Below are 24,315 nucleotides of genomic sequence, written 5' to 3' on the forward strand. Positions count from 1 at the left end.
AAAGATACTATAAAAAATACAAATACAAAAATAACAATAAATATGTACTTAATAACAGAGCTGTACAATTGTGTGCAAGATGTGAAATAATAATAATAATAATAATAATAATAATAATAATAATAATAATAATAATAATAATAATAATGCATTGAAGTAAATGAAAAATAAGAAAGTAATAAAATAAAGATAATATTCTGTTTTTGGCCAACGGCTCGGAATCGTGATGCAGAACTTTATTTTGTAAACCTTCACCGGAAGTAGTGTTCGTCTATATAAAGTCCGGCTTGATTCTGCTTCTGTCAACATTTGTAGCGGCGGAACGTCAAAGCTGTCACAGCAAAGCGTCGCTCTGTCTGTTATCTCGTTGCCTCAGTCATCCATACTTTACTTATTAAAAAAACACACATCAGTAATTAAGTTGCTGTTTTTGTGGGACTTTCTGGGAGTTGAACGGAGATGTTTGTTGTTTAAGCGGAGCCTGGTGGTCGTGAGGACTAAACGGAGCATTAACGTTTCCTGACTGTCTGACAGCTTGACTGTTGGTTGTTCAGCTGCGACAGACTTCACAAGGTAAGTTAAGGACACCGAGTAAAAACAGTAATAGAGTACTGTACAGTAGAGTCATATCTACTCATTTATAATGTTGTATTCTTCTGGTAACTTTGCTGTTAATGTTTAAACAGTTAGTCTTCGTGTGTCGGGTCCAGAGAGCATGATGCTGCTGTGATGGACTAACGGTCGTTAACGGTCGTTAATGTGACGTCATGTGACGTATTCTGAGACGTTAGCTTAGTTAGCTAATACTGAAACTACATTTCACTATTTTTTTATATATTTTTTTTATTAATTTTTTTATTTTTATTGAAGAAAATTCATTTACAAACTATTTATTTATTTATGCATTTCTTTTTGTTCCTTGAATTATATTATACCCCTCTTTTATTTTTGTTATTATATTATTTTTTTTATAATTTAAGTTTATCTTTCCTATCCAATTGTGCCTTGTATGTTAGAAGTATTGAGTTTAGATTACATTTCACAATTAGCATATTAGCATTAGCTAGTATGATAAGGAAAAAAAAAAATTTTTATTTTTTATTCATCTAAAGTCTTTAAATCTGGTACAGAAATACTTTGGACAAATATGTAACAGTATAACTTTTTTAAAAGCTCAATTTTGTCAATAGTCATCAGGCGTTTTTAAAAAATGATGAAAAACACTCACATTGTGTTTATTAAATGTCTTTCAAAGGAAATATGTTTTACACTGCATATGTATGTATGTATGTGTATATATGTATATATATATATATATATGTATATATATATATATATATATGTATGTATGTGTATATATATTTGATATCCAACTTGTTATGAGTTCATATACCAAATACTTCATTGTGTTCCTTAAAGGTCCCATATTGTGCCCATTTTCAGGTTCATACTTGTATTTTGTGTTTCTACTAGAATAGTTTATATGCTGTAATATTAAAAAAAACTTTAATTTCCTCATACTGTCTGCTTGAATATACCTGTATTCACTCTCTGTCTGAAATGCTCCGTTTTAGTGCATTTCAATGAAAGTGCAACAGAATTGTGTTGCCTGGCAACAGTTTGGGTCCATGTTTACTTCCTGTCAGCTGATGTCATTCACATACACTGCAACCAGGAATAAACTGGGACACATTTAGAATGTTTACGTTTAAAACCATGTAATGAACTAAACATTGTATATTTGTGACATCACAAATGGACAGAAATCCTAACGGCTTGTTTCAAAATTTTCTGAATACGGCCTGTGTGTATTTCTCTGTATATTGAGCGCTTCAATACTTTCACAGTATTTATAAAGCACGTAAACCTACTTTATAATATAAACGACATGAAAATCTCATTTTTTACAATATGGGACCTTTAAGTATTTAATGTACAAGTACAGGTGTAAGTTACCTTGATATCCCTACTGGGAACGGTACAATTTATACAATACAATACAATACAACGGTATAATTTATTTAATTATTTGATCTCGTATCACTCCAGTGTAGTATACTTCATGTATGAACCTTGTTATGTCTGTCAAAAGCAAAACAAAGACCGTGTTGTGTCATGTCAGGGCAGATAATAATGCATAATGTGCACTTTCATAGACTAAGCTACTGGAGTTACCCTGCACTATACTCATTTTTGACAGTCTCTTCTGCACTATATTCACTTTTTTAATAGTCCTGTATCACAGCTGTTACCCTGCACTATATTCACTTTTAACAGTTTTCTTCATCTCCTTGTATTTTTATATCTGGTATATTTTTTTGTACTTTGTACTACTAACTTTTGTACTGCCTTTTTACTAACATGTTTTGCACTATGGAACTGTGATGCAGGAAACTTGAATTTCCCTCGGGATCAATAAAGTTTCTATCTATCTATCTATCTATCTATCTATCTATCTATCTATCTATCTATCTATGTTATGCTGTATTGTAGTAGACTATTAGCTGATATAACTGTTGTGTAAACAACAAGGGGGTGTTTGTGGGATTTCTGAAGTGTTGTTTAATTGTTGAAAGTAGGGTCAAATAAACAAAGGACTATTCTCTCTCTACAGTTTAGCTGTAACGTTATAGGTCAGTGGATCCCATCCAGGGACCACCAGGTGTCATTCAGGGTCATTCAGGGAGTGTCTCTTAAAAAGTGAAGTGTATTTTATCTAAACTGAGGATGAGCGTTTTGTTTTAAACTTTAAGGCTTCTTCACATTTGCAACACAGCAAGTTTGTAATAATATTTATAGCAAAAGTTAATTTGAGACTGAAGTCTTTAACTTAATTTGTAACGGACAAATGTACAATATTAAACATAAATGTTGCCATTTGATTTATTGTACTGGGGTTAGCTTTAGACTAATTTACTTTTCCGGTCCCTTGGCAGGTCTAACTTTAATTTGAACTTTAATTTTTTTGTTTGCTTCAACGTCAGGCTTTGTGTTAATGTCGCAGCAATGTTCATTGTTTCCGTGCGAACCATATGTGCTTACATCATGATATTGAACAATTAGAAAATACAGTTATTGTAATCAAATTACTGTAGACATATTCTGATATGCTGTTCTGCTGTATCATTTAAAGATTAAAAAGAAAATATTAGTTAAAATCTCTCACAAAATGAGATCTGAAAGAAAGTTTGTATCATACTCTATGCTTAAATTAGTATCATTTAACGTTTGTTTGCCACAGAGCCTATTTTCTGCAATAAACCAAAACCCAATGGAACAATCCCATTGGCTTTTTGTCGAAGGTACCAGGGCGATGCTAACTTCCTGCTTGGCCTAAAAAAATACATGATCCCAGGAGTACTCTGTTGATTTTTTTCTGGGTTAATAAATGATGGTATCGGATCAGTGCATAGATTGCCGTACTCGCCGATACCCAATCCCGAATGTCGGCTCATTTCCGATACTGATATCGGTATCAGAACAGCTCTAATAAAAAAGACGGATACAACAACATATTACAACAGTGGAGGCTATAAGGTTAAATGAGATTTTAGGAGGAATAGAGGACATTTTGCTCCTCAGTCAGCTGTAACTCAGTGTGGAAAGGAGAGAGAGACTGAATGTAATGTAAGCATCTGCTTCACATTGATATAAACAGACCTCAGTAGGTAGCTGCTCAACTTAATGACTGTAGTTTGTGTTTCCCCTCTACTTTAATTTGTCTGAATCCAGTCCTCAGAGATGACTCATCTGCTCTGTATGTCTGAGTCATAGCCTCTGTATTTCACTGGCACTGTCCTAAAGTTAGCCACAGTATGAAACTGTTTGCCAGTCAGTTTTGGGCTGATGTGGACTAATTCTCTGCATTCCTTTCTTTGCCCTCACTCTATTTACTTTATTTCTTCCCTCAGCCTTTCGTTCCTCTTCCTTTTTTCTCTCCATTTTCCACTCATTAAGAAAAACTCCCTTGCTGCTTTTTAAACCCACAAAGTGAGTGTTTTACACATTTTCCCTCCAGTGAATTCAAACTAAAATGTCTCACACACATTCCCCTGCTTCATCTGTTCCCCCCTTTGTCATGTTATCCCTTTGTCCAACCCTCCCATTGCCATTTGTCCCAGTCTGCTCTTTTTCTCCTCTTGTGTCAGTGGTCAGGATACTGGACCAGTTACAGTGCCCCGCCCTGCCCGGCCCTGAGCAAACACCACCACTAAGTCCCGATCATGCCTCAGATTTAAATCCAGTTTAGATGCCAGGCTGTGGCTTATTGGGCTCACACACATGCTTAAACAGTGCTCATACTCCCAAAAGAATTTCACTTGTATTTGTTTAATTCATTACTTGTAAATCCTGTAAGGGGATGTGAGATAGCAAAGGGATGACTGAGGCAGCTCACTGGTGTTCAGGAGACAGTTTCACTCTCGAGTTTAGCTTCTAGCTAGAACATGCTGGTATCATATGAAACTAGAAAATCTAAGGAATCCATCGGTACCAACCATGTCATACTAGCTTGTCGAGAAGGAGGCTAAATTTTGGCGAGGAAAAACTGGCATGGCAATTTTCAAAGGGGTCCCTTGACCTCTGACCTCCAGATATGTGAATGAAAATGGGCTCTATGGGTACCCACGAGTCTCCCCTTTTCAGACATGCCCACTTTATGATAATCACATGCAATTTAGGGCAAGTCATAGTCAAGTCAGCACACTGACACACTGACAGCTGTTGTTGCCTGTTGGGCTGCAGTTTGCCATGTTATGATTTGAGCATAATTGTTTATGCTAAATGCAGTACCTGTGAGGATTTCTGGACAATATCTGTCATCGTTTTGTGTTGTTAATTGACTTCCAATAATAAATATGTACATACATTTACATAAAGCAGCATATTTGTCCACTCCCATGTTGATAAGAGGATTAAATACTTTACAAATCTCCCTTTAAGGTACATTTTTTTATTTATTTTTTTTAACTATGGACAATTATGCGATTAATCCCGATTAAGTATTTTAATCATATGACAGCCCTACTCGTAACCCATTCCTGGATAAAAATGATTATGAATGAAATGAGTATAGATGGGCAATTTTAAAATGTAATTTAGTTTTGCGATGACGGGGACGGAATGATTAGACAGAAACAAAGAGGCTAATGCTACAGAAGAACCTTTCTCCAGTATTTTAGTGAGGACATTAAGTGAAGGATGAGGAGGTGAAATGAGCGAAAGAAGACGGGAATAAAGGAAAAGAGGAGGTGTAGCTTTGTGCATGGGTGTCCTCTGCTTTAACAAAGAGGGGGTTGGTATGTTCAGGAGCAGAAAATGCTGAGCTAGGCTGCACCATTTAAAGTGGAAGGAAGGATTTGAGGGAATTACCGTACAAACTGCTCCTTTCTCCACAGTCTTAGCTAAAGCCTCAACAGGACATGAAGAAAGAAATGTTAACTGTGTGAAAGAGAGGCATTTTTGTTTGCTCAATGCAGACGCAGGCTGTTGTTGCTGTGGAGTCAAAATATTTGTGACCTTTGTTGCTGTTTGTCTGTTTAGCGTCTATGATAGGATCTGCAGAACGGTTTTAAAGCATGTCATGTTGAGATATGAGGTTTGTGGCTGACATATCTCACTCTCCACAGTTCAGTAGCCATGTCCTCTTTTTTTAATCCTTGTTTAATCAAACATGCTAAGGAAAAATAAAGAGTTAAATCTGTTGTCAGTGACCTCTTTAATATTGGCTGCTGGGATGACAAGGTCTGTGATCAGGGACTGAAATCATCAGGCCATCAGGCCAGGGAAAACACGGGGGATGGGAATAGAGAGCCGGTTCCTAGTTGTCCGATTCCTTGACATCTCATGCCTCTGTGACTATTGATTCCTCTTATTGATGCTCTCCGACAGTTACGCATGCACAATGACACAAAATACGCATAAATATCGGGCAACGGTAAATTACAACGTTATCATGATGTGTTCAAATGCCATCTTGTGAAATGTAGTTTTTGGCGAAAAACTTGAATAAATCCAGTTGTTTGAAGGAGATGTTTTCACAACAATATATATTAGAGAGAGAATTATGAGCTGTTTAACTTCCTAACACTAGCTCTAAGCAGCTTATGATACATAATTAAAGCTACTGATGCCAAGATATATATTAAATAGCAAATATCTAAATAATCATAATCATTTGAATTTTGTGTTTTTATGCAAATAACCACTATAGATGAAAATAACAAAGTACAGCACTGTGTACAGTAACATCCCATTCCAAGCAAAAATACTATTCGATAATCACTGGGAACTAGTCGATTATTTTTCGAAAATCGCCGCATATCACACACACCTGCGCTGACAGAAAAGAGACGAACTGAACGTGCCACACACATTTACCAGGCAGCGCCTGCGACGGTTAAAACAAGGGAAAATATATATATTTTGAATATGTATATGTTTAATATGTATATACTGTATGTATGTATATATTTTTTTTAATTTTTTTTTTAAGACAGGACAATAGTCGCATAAACTAGTCAATGTTTTATAATATAATGACTATTAAATCAAATTAAATCATGATCCATCCCTACCAAAAATAGGGCTCCACACTGTAATTTAACATGCATATAATGATTTTTTATGTAAAATATATTGAACATTGAATGACACTAGGTCTAAAATGTTATTCCTTCATTTAGTGTAGAGATTCCAAAAGTGGCAAACATAAATAAAAATACTATCCTGCCACAGTGGCAGGAAGTTCAAAAAGTGAATATCAGACCCGCTCTGTGATAAAGGAATTTTTCCCCTTATTGAAAAATCTCATGCAAATGTGCAAAATGTAAATGCAAGAAGTCACATTTACGTAAACATCCTGGTGGTTGAATAGACACAAGAGGGGGAGTAACAATAAATGCATGTTGTTATCACTGCTCCAGTATGGTATTTCTGTCCTAAAGTCTAACTGATGAACCGTCTGCTGAGTGAAAACTGTGTCTTTTAGTGAAGAGATAAGTGATGTTTATATAGCTTCATGGTTTATTTTTTACCAAACTGTTCTGGAAAGTAATAAGACCTCACTTATTGATTGTTTGCTGCTGTTGCTGCTGCAGAGAGATCAGTTCCTGTGTAACGTTGTGTTGTTATTTACGGTAAACAGAGAAGATCTGTCTGTTGCCGGTGGCAACCACAGTAGTGGGCCTGCTGTTAGGCTGTTTCTGCCTGTTTACAGCATCGATACTGTTTGATGCTGTTCAAACCTCTTTACTCTTACCAGTCTGTCAACAGACATTTCTATTTGAGACTAAAAATCCTCCTCTGTGAAACAGTTGCATGCACAGAACCGGTGGAGGAAGTTGAATTTAAAGAACAAGACAATCGCTGTAGTAATATTGAGCATGTGTACTGAAGAAGGCTTAAGTCGAAAAACATCAGAGTTGTGCATGAGTGTAAAAGTCTGATCAAGATGATGCTAACTGAGGCCTTAACGCCCTTTTTGAGAGTGCAGGTTTGTGCGTGTGTGTGCTTTCACGCTGACTTCCTGTCTCTATCTGTTGGGTACAAACAGCCACAGCTTCCCTTTCTGTCTGCTGCTGCTGCCGCTCTTTTCAGTAGCATCAGACAGCGACCGCTCTGCTGTCGTCCTGTCTCCGGCTAATAATATCACAGGGCTAATTCAAACTGTAACCAGGTTAGTTCTTCTGACAACACAAGTCTCTTTTACTGGAGAGGAGGTGCAGTTTGATGCAGGATATACTGTAAAGACTGGATTACAAAGCAGATTCTACAGGTTAGTGGACCGTCTTACAGTCTGAAGTTAAATAAATGGAGACTGTGGTTGTCATTGAGATGAATAACGCCTAGTGGAATAGATAGACTAGTACTTTCAACATCATTACTTTCTAATATCTCACTTGTAATGGCCAGCATGTCTTGCAACCAGTTGCATAAATGGATCAGAAGTGAGCCAGAAAAGCCAAGATGTCAAAAATGTTTCACTCTTCCTGAAGATGAGTCTGCATGTTTGTTCACTGATGTCATAATGTGCTGCGACCTACGAAATTAGAGTGTGGTACAAACTACTGCATGAAACTGCAATTCTATCCAGCAACTCCTGGTCTTTTTATCAGCTGGGAAGAGAAAGTAGGATCAGACCCGTTGCTGGTGTGAGTTCATCCCAGTAGGAAACACACAGACATCGTAGCTTCAGAGAAAGAGAGACGTCACTACCACACTTTTGGGTGTGTCGTCTTTCTAATTACATACCTTCACAGTCTGATACTTCAACAGTTTTACAAGCTGAGACTTTCTTGACTCGCAAATTAATCTTTTAAATTGACAAACATCATATGTGTGATTAATGGCGCAATTCAAACGGGATCAAAATATTATTTGTCTCTCTCCGTTGACTACCGTTCATTATTTTTTTCCAGTCCCATGGTGGTCCACTAGAAGGGGCGGGACTTCACTTCTCTATACGGGTAATATTTATGATCATATTTGATATGTATTTTGGAAAATGCAGATGCAATAGGTAGACTAATCTTTGGCTTTTCTGTTTTCTTCAAACTAATTTAAGGGGTAGCATGAAAGTTTGCTTCCCACAGGAGTTAACACAACAGGCAGTAAAGCTGTGAGCTGTGGTTTATGCTGATCATCAGTAAGAACCAATCAGATTGCTCTTCTTAAGATGCCTGTTACATAATGAGATGGCAGCATTTCTGAAAGTTCCCCTGGCCGATATACTTTCTGATCACAACGTAGTGCAGCTGAAATCCGGTTATGGTGCTTTGCTCTCGTCGTCTACATCGCCCGCTGTTAAACTGTAGTACTTTCACTTTAAGTATGGTGGGTCCGTTAAGGTATGCTGCATTTGTTTTTTTGTGTTTTAATCTCTGCAGTATTGACTTTGTACTGTTGTACTCTGAGTGTGTCTGTGCCACAGCACACTAACAATGACTGTCTTTTGCTTGTTCATTTAAATTTGTTTGTATGTTTTGTGTTTTTATCTGTGCTCCGTTAGTCTCAGTGAGCGGCAGGTTGACTCCTGTAGATTAGTTGGATTACAGACCGCCGAGATTAACTAAGAGAGCATCTGTCAGAGACTTTCTGATAGTATTACTACTACCACTACTAGTGTATCAACTATACTACTACTGCTGCTACTGCATCTTTTACGGTACTGGTACTCATCCCTGCTACTTAATCATATATATATATATATATATATATATATATATATATATATATATATGGAGCTGCACTGATCAGAAGAGGCAATATGTGGAGTTTTGTAGATTATTGATAAATCATGTCTTATTATTTTTCTCTCTGTGTCTGTCAGTCATGTCTCGTAGGAGTTCTCGCCTGGTGTCCGGCGGCTACTATAACTCAGACGAAGAATCTGATTCAAGCAGCGTGACGAACATTTCCTACCGAGAAAACCCGGTCAAGTAAGTATATCTAACTCTGTGTGTGTGTACTCATGTGTCTGTAGCTTGGATTCTAGTCAGTAGCTCTGATTTAGAAAAATGTGATGATAAGCAATCTTTGTCCTTTGCCCTATGCCACCTTACCCGCCTGCATGTGTGTTGTCTTTTGTTTATTATCGTCAGGGTCTTCAAGAAGAAGGCGGGGACCCGCAAGGCCGGCTCTCGTACCCCCAGTAGAGCCAATAGCAATGATAGTTCTGCCAGCCCCGAACCGCCCGCCACTCCAGTCCACTATGATGGTAAAAACATTGCAACATCCTGTCAGTAATAATGACATGTGAAAAGTAATAATAATAGCATGAATTAAACAGGGTTGGGGACATTGGTTTCAGTGCTGAAACATTTAGTTGATTAATCAACAAAAAATTTAATCGTCATTTATGGAGTAGGAATGTAAAAACACTCTCTGGTTCCAGCATCTCAAATGTGAGGAATAAAATCGAGTCTATTGAGAATTGAGTCTATGCAGAGGTAGAAGGAAGTTACCGCTTTTATTGTTGTAGTCTGAGTAACGTGACGTCATATCCGTTTCAATAACCAAAACAAAACCGCAGTGAGCCGAAACCATGGATGTTTTATTAGATAGAAAAAGTAGAAAACATTTATGTTAAATGCATTCAAACGGCCCCGATGGAGCTGACCATGGCTGTATAAAGAGAACGGAGCTGACGGGAGAGCTAGAGACCACCTTGGAGAAATTAGAGGAAGTATACACGTGTGACTACGTCCGGTTTTCAAAATAAGGTGTTAACAAAGTGAACTGTAAACAAAATACATATATGGAAATAAGATTGATTGGATTATATTCCCCAGAAGTATAAAACATTACATGTTCCTTATAAATTAAAAATAAAATACCACTAATTTGTGAGGGAAATATCTTTAATCTTTGATTTTTGGGTTTCTGGAAACAAAATGAATAAATAATTCCTGACAATGACTGATATATTTACTTCAGGACATCTCTGACTACATACATGCTGAAAATCAAACATTCTTACTGCATTCATTTAGATATTTTCCAAAGTAGTAGTAGTAATAGTAGTTTATGAATCGTTTATACATATCGAATCGGGCACCCAAATATCGTGATAGTATTGAATCGGGAGATAGGTGTATTGTCCCAGTCCTACTTTCTGACATGTTATAGAATAAGGAGGGGTTCTAAAACTGTTTAGCTCATGATCTCTTATAAGAAAGTAGTCCCTGCCTGCAACTCCTCGTCACTCGTTGCATGTCATGTCTACCCCGTGTGACCAGGTCAACTAAAGAGGGATTTTCTTTTAATACTTTGTCAAAAAAGAAAAAAAGCTATCGTTAGAGGTCAGTCTGAATTAAATTATTAAATCAAATTTAATGATTAATTTACAAACAGCATTTGTCCCTTTTTCAGAGGTTTAATTAGTCCATAAATATTCATGAATACAGTAGTCTTGCCACTTAAGAAAACAAGTGATTCATTATTATGTAATTTTTCACAGCTGACTGCTGCTCTCTATGTTTGTGTCTCCTCATCCCCTCAGGACCGAGTCCTTCTCCCCTGAGCGCCGAGACCAAGCCGACCATGAGGACCGTGCCTTACGTCTCCACCACGGTGACCCCTCGGGCGCCCCTGACCCCGTCGTCAACCCGGAGTCAGACACCCCCACGCTGCCCCTCAGTACCTCCTCCAGAGAGGGGCTACGCTGGGCTCTGCAGCTCCAGCAGGCCAGGGTTATACCTCAGACCCAACCACAAGGAGCTGAGTCAGAGCGGCGTGGACAGCTCAGGGTACTCGTCCTCTGAGGGTCCTCACAGGAAGCCCACCAGCACCAGCAGTAACAGTGGGGCTCCCAGTACTGGATACAGAGACAGAATCAGCAGTGCCTTCTTTGGTCTAATAGGTGGGAACTGGACTGCATGTCTGTGTGTGTTTGCATGTGTTTGTTTCTGTGCATGCCTCTGTAATAATCCCATTGTGTTTCTTTGTTTTGTGCAGACTCAACCTCATTGATGGCCGCTGCATTACAGTCAAAAATAATGCATCTGGCAGCTTTAGGTATGGTCTTAGTGTCTGTGTTTGAGGCCTAGTCCACACGTACATGGGTGTATTTTAAAACGCCTTTCGTCTACACACAAAACGGCTTTTTAGATCACTGAAAATTGACCTTTTTGTAAAACTCCTTCAAGGGTGAAGATTTGTTGAAGTGTTGACGACAGGAATAAGCTGGCGCACCGCTGCATGCGAGGCACAAATCTTGTCGGTTAACGGTTAATAATCGGCTAACGAGGGGATTTTTTGGAGAACGAAGGAGGAAAAACCCAGTTTTTAAAAATACCTGTGTTCACGTGGACTAGGCCTGTGTTAGTCTTTATGTATATTCACACATGTATGAACATGTGTGAAGTATGTATGTAGCATTGTTAAGTGGATTTATAATGTCCACATACATACTGCTTTCACATGCCAGTAGGTTTGTGTGTTTTCACAATCGTTGCATGTGATTTGGCTCCAGCTTATCAGAATCCCCGCAAATCAACTTTTCCTCTCGTCCCTGCAGCAGCTGATACTTCAGTCAGCAGTCGCATGAAGAAGGCTTGTGGTCTGTTTCTCCTCCTCCTCCTCCTACTTCTGTGTAAGTTAAATAAACATTTAACATATTCAGGTTTGCATATCATCTGGCAAAAATTTACAATCTCGACGTGGAGACACCTTGTCATCCCGCGGACGTAGTGTTTAGTCTTAACTGTGTTAAATGTTTGAAGTCTTGTTTTCCATATTTCCTTTCAGAAAGAGACAATATCAAGTAAATATAACTTTAGTTTTTTATAATCACTTTGGAGAACTCATTGACCAGACTGTGTTTGATGTGACGCTCACACAGTTGCTAAAAAAATGTTTTTTGTAGCGTGATAATGAAATTCCTTCAAGACCTACTTTCCTGAAGGCATCCTAGATTTATCAGGGTTCCTGGAAAAACTGGAAAACAGTCGACCAATTTTCACAGCCATGGAAAACGCATGGAAAATGTCCTGGAAAATCTTGTGTTGTCCTGGAAAATTATTTCAACATTCTCCTACTTTCCTTTAGCTGAGAATGAACTACTGGTACTGTACTAGGCTATAAATCCGAGCTCCCCAAAATGGATAACATGTGAAAGGACTAAGGTTAAGTTATGTTCAGGATCATATTAGTTCAAATGGAAGTTTATGGACGAGAGCATTTTGAATAGGCTGCTCTTGGTTATTTTTGGAAACACTGTGAACACAAGTCACGTCACATGGTAGCACACGCAGGTTGGATGACATTACATGCTTCCCAGCTTGTTTTTAACGGTTGAATAATGTTAAATTGTTTTTGCCTACATCTGCATTATTCTATGAACAATTTGTCATCATTTCTCAGCATGTAAGAGACAGACCTTGAGGCGCTTTCCTGCAAAGTCCTCGAAGGCACTCTCGCAGACATTTTGAGCCCTTTATGAACACTTTCCTTAAGTCCGCATTTCTGCAGATTTTGCCCGAGGGAATTACCCACAATTCATAGCGCTGGGACGTTAAACACAGGGTTACCATGCTTACGGGGGAAGCCCGGAGGCGTAAACCCCCCCGATAAACAAGTGTTCAGCCAGGCATGTTTAAATTTACACAGAGGATTTAAGATGGTAAATAAAAAACACATGAAATGTTCAAGCATTATACTATATTACACACCTGGCTTATTCATCAACCAGCTCTTTTAATTTTGCTTAATGAAGTTTGACAAAAACAAGTAAATTGATGTTTTGACAGCTACCACTAGTCTCTTAAGGCAAGAGCCTGGAAGACGTTCAGATAGGCAGTAAAAAAACGTAAAATAAAAACCCACAGTTGGCATCGTCAAGGTAACGTGAAATGTCACCGCAAAGTGCTGTCCCATTCATATTAATACCATTTCAAGCTCTTACAGCCTCTCACGCTCAACCATTGCAAATTCCCCACTGCGGGACTAATAAAGGAATATCTTATCTTATCTTATCTTATTTACCAGGTGACAACAATCAAAAGTCCCTGAGGGTTCAGGGTTTAAGGCCTTACGGAGGACATTGGGATTGGGCCCTGGAAAATGATCTCTAGAAAAGAGTTGGAACCCTTCTGGTAACTCGGGGTTTCCCCCAGCTAACTGGTTAGCAGAGGTGGTAGGGTCTGCCCCCAAAATGTGTGTGTTTGACTTGCACAGCAGCACTGATGGTCTCCTCTGCTTGTGTGGTGAGCTGACACATCCTTCCCCGCCTCTGTGTGACTGAATGAGTCATTACAAGTTTGACATGTGAGGGACTTTGATCGTAGAAGGTTCATGTAGTCGGATGATGTTTCCTGTGTCTCAGTTTCTAAGTGCTGCTGTTCTTAAGGCACCAATCCTCCTGTTTTCTCCAGGTATCTGGTTCCTCCTTCCTTTGTTGACCTCTCACATCTCCCGCATGGCTGTCACAAAGACCCCGTCCCAGACAAAACCCAAGAGTCAACCTGTTTTCCCTGCTGCCTCTCCTCCTCCTCAACCCAACACCGTACATCCTACACCCGTGGTGGTAGGGAAGATAATCTTCATCTCACTGGTTATGTGTGTTTGTGTTTGTGTGAGGGTTAAATTGAAATTGATTTGGTGAATGGATAGATTAATTGATCATTTGGGTTATTGTTGGGTTAATGTTTCCTTGCCTCTCTAAGTAACTTTAACTTACAGCTACTGAGGAATTCAGGAAAGGGCGGCTCGATATTGGAAACAACTGCAATATTTATTTTTTTTCTGCGATATGAAATAATCCAGGACTTTTCATCCTCACATTTTAAAGTTAAATTCATCATTCTGCTGCAGTTTGAGTGCAAAATTAAGAGGCTGGATATATGAAGACGTTTGTGTTCTTGTAAACAATTACGTGCTCTTTAAATAATTTAATCATAAAAACATTGGTTGTATAGATATAAATAGTGATGACACAGCAAAAAAGTCACACCCTCAAAGCAAGGTTAACGAGACGGGGTTCATATTTTCAAGACGGGTTTTCCTTGCAAACATTTGGGAATTTCATAGAAGGACATTAAAACTGCAAAACTGTAAGATTGTGCAAGAACACACAGCAGAATTTATAGACTGCAGGGCAACTGAAAGAATTCAATTAGAAGAGAAGGACGTGTACATCCCATTCTTTTACAATGAAAATGTGGTGTTTCTTTGTTCTTTTTTCCCTCTAGGATCCAGCCGTTGTGTCTGCAGCTGTAGAGGCCAGGATACAACGTCTTTTGGTAAGACACAGATCGTCTGCAAATCTTTAAAAATGTTCAAGCACCTATTTATGTGGTGGTTGTTGGCATGAAAACGTGAGGTCTTTTTTTGTGACCTTGATAATATTAAGAGTCTTTTTCTCCTTCTAGGATCCGGCGGTTGTGTCTGCTGCTGTAGAGACAAAGATGCAACGTCTTTTGGTAAAACACAGATCGTAATCACAAATCATTAAAAGTGTGATGTATTGGCTCCACCAGTGTAACCTGTATCTGTTTGTTGCAGGAGGAGCAGCAGCTGAAGCAGGACCACATGCTCTCTCAGGTGAGGGAAACTCGCCAGTTTGTTTCTCTGTTATTCTCCTTGTCTTCTCTCACTCCTTTCCTCTTGTAGTTCAGTGTGGTGAAAAGTCCTGCCAGGTGAGGCCAGAGGCCTGTACTACCAAGCAGGATTTGCGGTTAGCTAGGTAACTTCAGGTGTAACCCTGGGATTTCAGTCCTACGACAGTGGTTCACTTCTTACCGGGGTAGATCGCCATGGTAACTTGTGCTGAACAACTAGCCTGCTCCGTAGCAGGTTATGTTCCAGATAAGAGATCAACTCGTATAGAAGCACCGCCTACTGAACAATCAGAGCTCGGTGCGCGGATCGTATGATAATATTACATAAATATGAAAAGGTTCAGTCATAATCCAGACTGAAATCAACAAAGTTTAAACTGACAAATGCAGGAGGGACAGCTGGCTGCATGCTGTGGGTGTTTACCGCTTTGAATTATGTTTTTATATTTATTTTTTACTTGGTCTCAAGTCCGTTTCACACCGCAGGAGTTGGGGACACAGCTGAAAGAAGGCTGGAAGAGTCATACACACACACACATCAATATCAAGGGGCATAAGGAAGTATGATCTATACATCCATTCTACTTTGAAAGCTTTTTATAATATCACTGCCCCATCTAGACGGCTATATCTGACTTTTGAGTATTTCGTTAGATTAATAAATCTGTTAATTTACGCATTCACACATCGGCAATTTTTTCTTTTGCCAGCTGTCCTCCCTGCATTTGGCAGCTTCAACTGTGTTAATTTTAGCCTGGATTGATTTAACTTCTTTGTATTTGTCTAATATAGTTTGCTCTTCCTTTGTAAAATGTGCCGCTCTGGAGAAACCCTGGGTCGATTTACCGAGTTGATAACCACCTTCGTAGGACCGCTTAGTGTGATCTCGGTTGTTAGGGTTAGTTAAGCCAGATAACGAGAAGATACACTGGGTATGTTGAACTGGCTTCGTAGGACAGGCCTCTGGATGGAGGTCAGACTGGAGTAAGACCAGGGTGAAAACCCAGCTGTGCTGGAGTAACATCTAGTGGTGGTGATGGGGAACTGTAGAGAATACAGGCAGATTTTCTGCATGATTTTGTTGCGTTCTTGTTTTGTATTGTAACTTTCAAATACCTGGAAGTGCAAAGTGCAGTAAAAATCTGATTTTGGTAGTGATCTTGAATCTATAATCAATTTATCAATTACTCTTTGGTCAAAGCTTTATCTATATCTCTCCATGCAATTTAATAGGAAACCGTTCATTTGTTCCTTCCTCTTCTTGCTGAGAAATGTGCTATTAAGCCTCCATACAGAGGTCAGTTTGTTTGCAAATAGTTGAAACTTTTGAAGAACCCCACGTCACGCTGTGGTGGACAATCATGTAACCGGCGATCCGGAGCTGTACGGCCACACCATGAGGGTACAAAAGACGTTCATCGCCGTGCAGTCGCTTGCCGTTAAATGGTCCATTTAATTGACACTCCCACACCGCCGCACAACCCTGTGCTAATTACCACTGACACCTTTCCTCCATTCTCACCATAAGTCCAGTAATGACTGACCCTGTCATGTCTTCCTCTCTCAGATGAAGGAGAGAGTACAGCTGGACATGCAGGATATGAAAGCCCAGCTTGAGGTCGTGGATTCGGACAGTCGGCTGCGTCTGGAGCAGGAGGTTTCTGGGTTGGGCAGGCAGATGGTAGATTACCAGACAGACAGCCACTCTGCTGCTGCCAGCCTCAGCATCAGGATCCGAGCTTTAGAGGCCCAGAATGCAAAGGTAACAGCGCTGGTACAGATGTACACAACTGTTTGTATTAATCCTTTTGATCATGTTATCTTCCAACCTTACCTGTTTCCATTAGATTGTGTGGCTATAATGTCAGTCACATCATACACATTATATCTGTCTCTTGCAGCTGTCCCAGGAGTTGTCGTCCATCCAGCTGATCCCTCCTCCTGCCCCCTGTCCTGAGACCAGCATACCCCCCGTCCAAAACCATCTCACCGCAGAGCTCCAACAGGCCATGGAGAAGTGGTTCACCGACCGCATCACGGTGGGTGGAGGGACTGTAGCACCTTTTCAAAACTACTTGCTGTACCAACTCTAAAACCCTATAAATACAATCACAGTACAAGAATCTGCCGTTTAGTGGTATCCATTAGTTCCTGATTAGACTTGAATTACACTGCTTATATGATCTGATTTCAGTGTTATTGTGCATGTCTGTATCTTGGCCTATGTTGATGCATTAGGGCTGTCAAAGTTAACGCGATAATAACGCGTTAATGCAAATTTGTTTTAACGCCACTGATTTCTTTAACGCATTAACAAAACTTGCGATTTTTAATTAACCTCTTAAAAAAACAACCAGCCGCTGTCGGGCCCGGCCACCATCCCATTTTTCGGAGGTTGTAGTACCATGTCATACTAGCTTGTCATGAAGGAGGCTAAATAACGCTCCAAATTTACACTAAATTTTGGCGAGGAAAATCTGTCCTGGCCATTTTCAAAGGGGTCCCTTGACCTCTGACCTCAAGATACGTGAATGTAAATGGGTTCTATGGGTACCCACGAGTCTCCCCTTTACAGACATGCCCACTTTATGATAATCACATGCAGTTTGGGGCAAGTCATAGTCAAGTCAGCACACTGACACACTGACAGCTGTTGTTGCCTGTTGGGCTGCAGGTTGACATGTTATGATTTGAGCATATATTGTATGCTAAATGCAGTACCTGTGAGGGTTTCTGGACAATATATGTCATTGTTTTGTGTTGTTAATTGATTTCCACTAATAAATATATACATACATTTGCATAAAGCAGCATATCTGCCCACTCCCATGTTAATAAGAGTATTAAATACTTGACAAATCTCCCTTTAAGGTACATTTTGAGCAGATAAAAAATGTGCTATGAACAATCATGCGATTAATCGTGATTAAATATTTTAATTGATTGACAGCCCTATGATGCATATGATTTGGTGCACACGTACTTAACGGTGTTTACTGTGTGTGAATGTGAATCAGGAGCAGGATGCTATCAGGCTTGGTGACAAAGGAAGCTGCTCAGACTGTGGACGTCCCATGGCTGACAAAATAGCCGACTTTGCGCTGGAGCCTCAAGGTTGGGAACATCACTTGGCTTTCGTGACTGATAATGAATTCTCTCTGTTGTCACCCTTGTGAGTGCTAAACAACAGTGAAATGTTACCAAAAGTTTTTAGATATCTTTATGGCTGGGAAAACAAGTTTAAAAAAGCAATAATAACTCATCTGTTCATTGGTTTATCTTCCACATATCAAATTAGCTTTAAACTCTTATTTTACTGTGTGTGTGTGTGTGTGTGTGTGTGTGCAGGTGCCAGTGTGATCAGCACCAGGTGTTCAGAGACGTATCGTATTCGTTCAGCATGTGTGACCCTGTTTGGATTCCCTCTGTGGTACCCATATGAAAGCCCACGCGCTGTTATTCAGGTATTATGACGTTCTTTCTGTGTTTCATTTCTAACTTGCTTCCTCCATCCTTTGACGACGGCGTGTTAGTGCCATTGTAGGTAAAAAAAAAAAAAAAAAAAAACAGAGCCGGGAGGGGGGGAAGAAATTGAGATTTAAGAGATTAAAGTCGTAAATTTACGAGAAACATTTTTGATATTCTCTGAGGTTATAAAGGCACATTTTTTTTAGAAAAACTCTCCTCTGAGATTAAAGTCACTTTTGCCTAAAGGAGAGTTATTATGGTACAGACGGCGTATAAGCGTGCCGAAGGTCCTGAAAGATTCATATAGGCATTTTCTTCAGGTTCAAGGTTCTTTATTTGTCATTTGTCAGTTTCAGCAAAACATTCATTGGCAGTGAAAATATTTGGTCTCAGGTTCCTTCAACAATATGTTTATATAAAAGAGGAAATCACACAAGTAATGGCCCTTATACGCCGTCGTAACCCTTTCTGTCATCTCAAATCTGTCTGTTTCCCCTTATCCCGTCTTTTCAAGACCTTTCTGTCCCTCCCTCTATCTTTTCTCCTCAGCTCCCTTTCCTTCTCTCTCTCTCAGTGATTATACTCAGTTTTTACTACTTGGCCAGACACTAACAGCGCTGTCTCCTCCCTCCCTCCCTCCCAGGGCTACCCGGTGCTGCTCCCTGGGAAATGTTGGGCGTTTCACGGTGTCCAGGGGACTCTTGTGATCTCTCTGTCTCACCCCATCACTTTAACTCATGTGACGCTGGACCACCTGCCGCGCTACAACTCCCCCACCGGCCGCATCGACTCGGCTCCCAAAGACTTTGAAGTCTATGTGAGTGCAGAAGTGCAGAAGGGCAGTACTTCATGACTGCCGAACGTCTCTCCGCTCTGGAATATTCTTGCCAAACATTATTAACGAACACAATCCTATCTTATCTGCCTGAACCCTGTTTAATTGGCAGACAGAATGAAAAGTTGAAATAATATTTTTTTTATTTGATGATAGCAGCTGTATGCCCATCCGTAGTAGTCACCGCTGTGACATCATTGTGATTTCACTTTCTCTTTCCCAGGGATTGAAAGATGAGATAGAAGAAGGGACAATGCTGGGGACGTTCACTTACGATGAAAATGGAGAATCTACACAGACGTTTAAGCTGCCTGTGAGTACTGACAAATATGAACAGGACATGACCTAACTACTTCCTGTTCTATATAAAAAGTATGAGGTTAGGGTAATGTAAATAATCTGACGTCTGTTTTCTTCCATGTTTTCTTATCTTTATCTCCTCCTCTACTCTCATACATGTTCTGCAGAACCCCTCTGACGAGGTGTATCGATGTGTGGAGCTGCGTGTCCTCACTAACTGGGGTCAAGTCGAATACACGTGCCTTTACCGCTTCCGTGTGCACGGACGGATCGCCTCCACATGATGAGACGCAACATTCACTGACGGCTCATCATATCAACATATCAGAGAGTACAGTTTGCAATGTGCTCTATTATGTGCGTTCACGGCCAAATACTGAAAAGATGCTTAGTGTTGAGCATCGTAAGTAAGGTCACTCCTGTGTGTCAGCTGGTTTTGGATTACTTAATGTTAAGGTGACAGAAATCACTTTTTTATGCACAATTTAAAGGGATAGTTCAGATTGTTTGAAGTTGGGCTGTATAAGGCACTCATCCATAGTCAGTGTATTACTAGTAGATGGAAAGACAGCCCTCTCCGACGGGGAACTGAAGCCGTTGTCTATGCTCTCTTCAAAGCCACCGGACTCCTTTGACAAAAACAGTAATTTTACCTCTCAGAACACAGGAGTTGCTGGTCTACCGCTGCCTCAATCGGTTAGTTTGTTGGTGTTATTGTGTGACTTTGATGAATCCAAACTAACCCTTTAAAACACCAAATTCACACAATAACAGAAACAAACGATAGAGGCTATATGTCAACGCAATTACCGCAATATTGATGGCAAGCAACCGCCAAAACCACTATGTTCATGTGTTTTTCTTTTTTGAACTCTTTGCAATGGGAGCGCCGCGTATTTATGCACAAACGGCAGCAGCGTGACGAGGCGCTGAGCTTCTATTCTGTGCTGAGCGCTGCACGTTTGATGTTTTTTGAAAAATTTACAACTTTGGGTAAAACGCTGCACTCATCACTTTTTACCCAGCCGTCCAATCACGATGGTGGAGGGGCGGGAAAAATACCACAAAGACCAACCGTCACATCCTACATGTAGGTTACAAGTGCTGAACAACAACAATGGAGGAGAACAGGACATAGACCGGCGGGTCCGTCCTCTCTCGCTACTCACTTCAGCCTTCCCTTCATCCAGAGGAACTACTGTACCTTGTGTCGACATTTTTACTCCTACGGATATTCCGTATCATAGCAACCAGACGCAACCAAAGCATCTCAGCTGAAAAAATGCTGCGCCTCGTTGCCCCTCTGTGTTCTGCGTTTAACAATAAACAAGTATTTAAATAGTTTTAAAACTGTCATCTTTGTCACTTAAAAAGCAACAATATATATGTAATGATAGCCTGAAAATAACTTTTATTTATATAGCAGTAAAATCTGGATGAATGAAGTAATTTGCATAATAAAAAACGCAGTAATGTTGCATATCGCACTGTTGAGCCAATCATTGTCACAGCAGGGGAAATTCCTTCACCGCAACAGCCCTAATCGAAGCAGCGGTAGACCAACAACTCTCGTGTTCTGAGAGGCAAAATTACTGTTTTTGTCAAAGGAGTCTAGTGGCTTTCAAGAGAGCATAGATAACAGCTTCAGTTTCCCGTCGGAGAGGGCTGTCTGACGACGAGGTAAAGCGATAAAGATATTCTAAACATAGCGTACACTTAGTGATATTGATTTTTTTTTCGTTGTCTAAAATGCGTGTTGCTGCTGCCCCCGTCCACAACAGTACATTGCTTTGCTCCCGTGCTGGAACTCCTGTCTGTTTCTCCATCTACTTTAGGTAGTACACTGACTATGGAGAAGGACCTCATACACTTCAAAAAGTCTGAACTATCCCTTTAATGTTACAGTGACAGAAATCATAGGAGTTTTTTGTGCACAATTTAAGGTGCACACTTTGAATAAATGTATAGAATGAGGTGTAAAATATGTTTCTAAAAACAAAAAAATCTACCTAGTAAAACCATTTGGGAGCGTAAAGTTCTGGAAACCTTATGCTTTCGGGTCATGTGAGAGTGCCACAGAATAACCTTTTGTTAATATTATTGTTATTCCTATTTATCAGGTTTTTCCTACTTCACATTATGCAGCGCACAAGAGCTAAAAAAAAATTACATCTCTTTATACCAGTTGAGTGTTAAACGCTTTGCATCATGGGACAAGTGAATGGGTTTTTAAATGAACTTCACTGACTGGTTGCAAGGCTTACTGCCACAGCACATAAGTGACATTAATGGTAAAAACAAGCTTGTTTCTCACCTGCTCTGGCACTAAATTAATGCCTAAGATCTAGTTTGTGAAGTTCTCAATCACGTTACCTGTTATTTGAAATGATTGAAACAGCTTTTACAATTGTTGACAGGACACTGCAGATATTTGGTGAGTGATGGGATGCACCATCCTATGAACAATAGAAATTATACAGAGGGAAGCAGCGAATGTTTTGTAATCAGTGTTGTTTGATTTAATTCTCCTATGAAAGATAAAATATGCAGCTAGGTAACATTTTATTTTTTATTTTTTTTGCTCTTTTAGCAAGTTTTAACTTGTCAGTTTTGATTTTATTACTTGAATACTTAAACCTCCTTTTCTAACCTCTTTGAAAGGCGTCATGTTGACTTTCATGACATTCTACTTTCTTGTACAGAAATACATTTTGTATGAGAAAGAAAAGTGTTTATTTGTCAAATGAGAATATTCAGAATTGATAAATGAGTACCTGTTTGGGCTTCACTCGACAGACAAACTGTACGTCAATCAGTCATTTCCTTTTATTCTCTGTTTATTGTACAGAACATTTAGAGAAAATATTATGAAGTGCACTCGAGGTGAATCCAGGTAAAATCCATCATTTTACATACAGTATATACTCGTCTTAAAGGACATGCTGGAAAGGAGAGACAGGAGGACAAATTTTGAGTATCAGGATTATTTATTATAGATTTCTATATTTTGATATAATTTTTGAAGGTTACATACATTTCTAATCTTAGTGCATTGCATTTTTTATTTAATCTTGTGATTATAGTTAATACAAGGAATTCGGTACAGTTGTAATGCTTGATTATGTGTGACCATGAATTATGATTTGCAGCACTTACAAATCTTAAAGACCTCCTCTATGCAGAAGCACTTTTATGTCATACTTTTGAGATGCAGACAATGTCAAATCTGTGTTATTATACACAATGCAATGTATAATGTTGTGGAGGACGGAACATGCAGAAATAAATAAATAAATGACTCCATAAATAAATTTAATTAATTCATTGATAAAATTCTATTTTAATTTTCTTCTTTATTTATTCATCTTTGTATTAATTCTGATTAATTTACTCTTTTGTTTAATTTTCCGTTATATTTATTTATGTATTTATATTCATTCATTTTTAAATGTATTTATTTATTTTTGCATTTATTTTTGCATTTATTCATTATTTTTTTAAATGCCATTTGCCGCATGCACCCTGACCCCACAATGACACATATTGAGTGACAGCCCCCTCATTTGCATCATGAGGCAGAAATGTGTAAAGAAAATAATACAAAAATAAATAAGTTTGGGGAAATAAATAAGGGGTGAAATGCAAAAAGAGAAAATCGTGCAGAAATAAATAAGTAAATAAATACCTAAATAAAAACATACATTTAAAAATAAATGTAAAAATAGTTAAATAAAAAATGAATGCAAAAATAAATACATTTAAACATTAATACAAATAAATAAATAAAAGGTAAAATTGAACAAATAGTAAATAATGGAATTAATACAAAGATAAATAAATAAAGGAGCAAATTAAAAAATAAATGTAAATTTGTCACATTTTATCAATTAATCAATGACCACATTTATTTCTAAAATTACTTTTGCTACATTTAATGACATGTTTATTTATTTATCGAGTGATTTATTTATTTATTCATTTATTTTTGGCAGGTTCTGTCCTCCATATAATGTCTCTTGGATTTGGAAAAATATCTATTTTCGTTCACTTATATCACCTAAAAGAGGTGAAACGTTTCATATTTGAACGCTGTTGAACAGCCTGTACAGTCCTCGTGCTTGTATCAGACTATACAGGCAGTTTAATTCTGTCAGATTCTTGTTAGTGTAAAGCCGTACAAGCAGCACAGAACAATTATTACATTTGTCAGCGTTAATTAGGTTCATCTTCTCCATACACATCTGATAATGTACTTTTTCTCAATTTAAAAATTTAAAACTTAAACAATAAGTTCATTGCTGAATGTTGTTTTCTCTTTTAATGAAACAGATTCATGTGTCAGAATCTGCCCGAGGCGTTCTCAAGAGTATTTAACTATCGATGCCTATTTGTAAGCCAAACTGGGATGTTTGCCTGTTTTATTAAATAAAATATAATAATATACTTTTGTCGTTGCAATTATTGTTATATTAAGTCCTATTTTCTAATCTTTCCTGTAGACTTTTATAGAGAAAACATGCTTATTTAGTATTCACAAGCAAAATATACAAAAAAAAACTCATTACATTTATAAATAATGAAAGTCCAGCTGCTTTTTTGTCGGGTTTTTCAGTTTTTTTTCTTCACTAGATTTCTATCTATTACAGTCACTTGTTA

General features: G+C 38.7%; 1 protein-coding gene across 6 annotated transcripts; it reads left to right on the forward strand.

Moving 5' to 3' along the window:
• Nucleotides 1-294: 294 nt before the first annotated feature.
• LOC141765034 (uncharacterized) lies at nt 295-24,102 on the forward strand. 6 transcript variants are annotated; one of them, XM_074630854.1, is made up of 18 exons: nt 439-573; nt 8,418-8,465; nt 9,329-9,437; nt 9,600-9,715; nt 11,000-11,359; nt 11,455-11,514; nt 12,017-12,091; nt 13,872-14,023; nt 14,688-14,738; nt 14,868-14,918; nt 15,001-15,039; nt 16,624-16,818; nt 16,958-17,095; nt 18,074-18,170; nt 18,405-18,520; nt 19,168-19,341; nt 19,583-19,672; nt 19,827-24,102. In XM_074630854.1, the coding sequence occupies exons 3-18, from the start codon at nt 9,331-9,333 to the stop codon at nt 19,941-19,943; spliced, it is 1,938 nt and encodes a 645-aa protein (XP_074486955.1). In that variant the 5' UTR covers nt 439-573; nt 8,418-8,465; nt 9,329-9,330; the 3' UTR covers nt 19,944-24,102. The 6 variants fall into 6 exon arrangements, with proteins under 6 accessions (XP_074486954.1, XP_074486960.1, XP_074486958.1 ...); XM_074630855.1 differs by lacking the exon at nt 439-573 and adding an exon at nt 7,618-7,774; XM_074630853.1 differs by lacking the exon at nt 8,418-8,465 and having other exon boundaries at nt 295-573.
• The last annotated feature ends 213 nt before the right edge of the window (nt 24,103-24,315 follow it).

The sequence above is a fragment of the Sebastes fasciatus genome, chromosome 3 (genome assembly GCF_043250625.1).
Source record: "Sebastes fasciatus isolate fSebFas1 chromosome 3, fSebFas1.pri, whole genome shotgun sequence".
Taxonomy (NCBI): Eukaryota; Metazoa; Chordata; class Actinopteri; order Perciformes; family Sebastidae; genus Sebastes; species Sebastes fasciatus.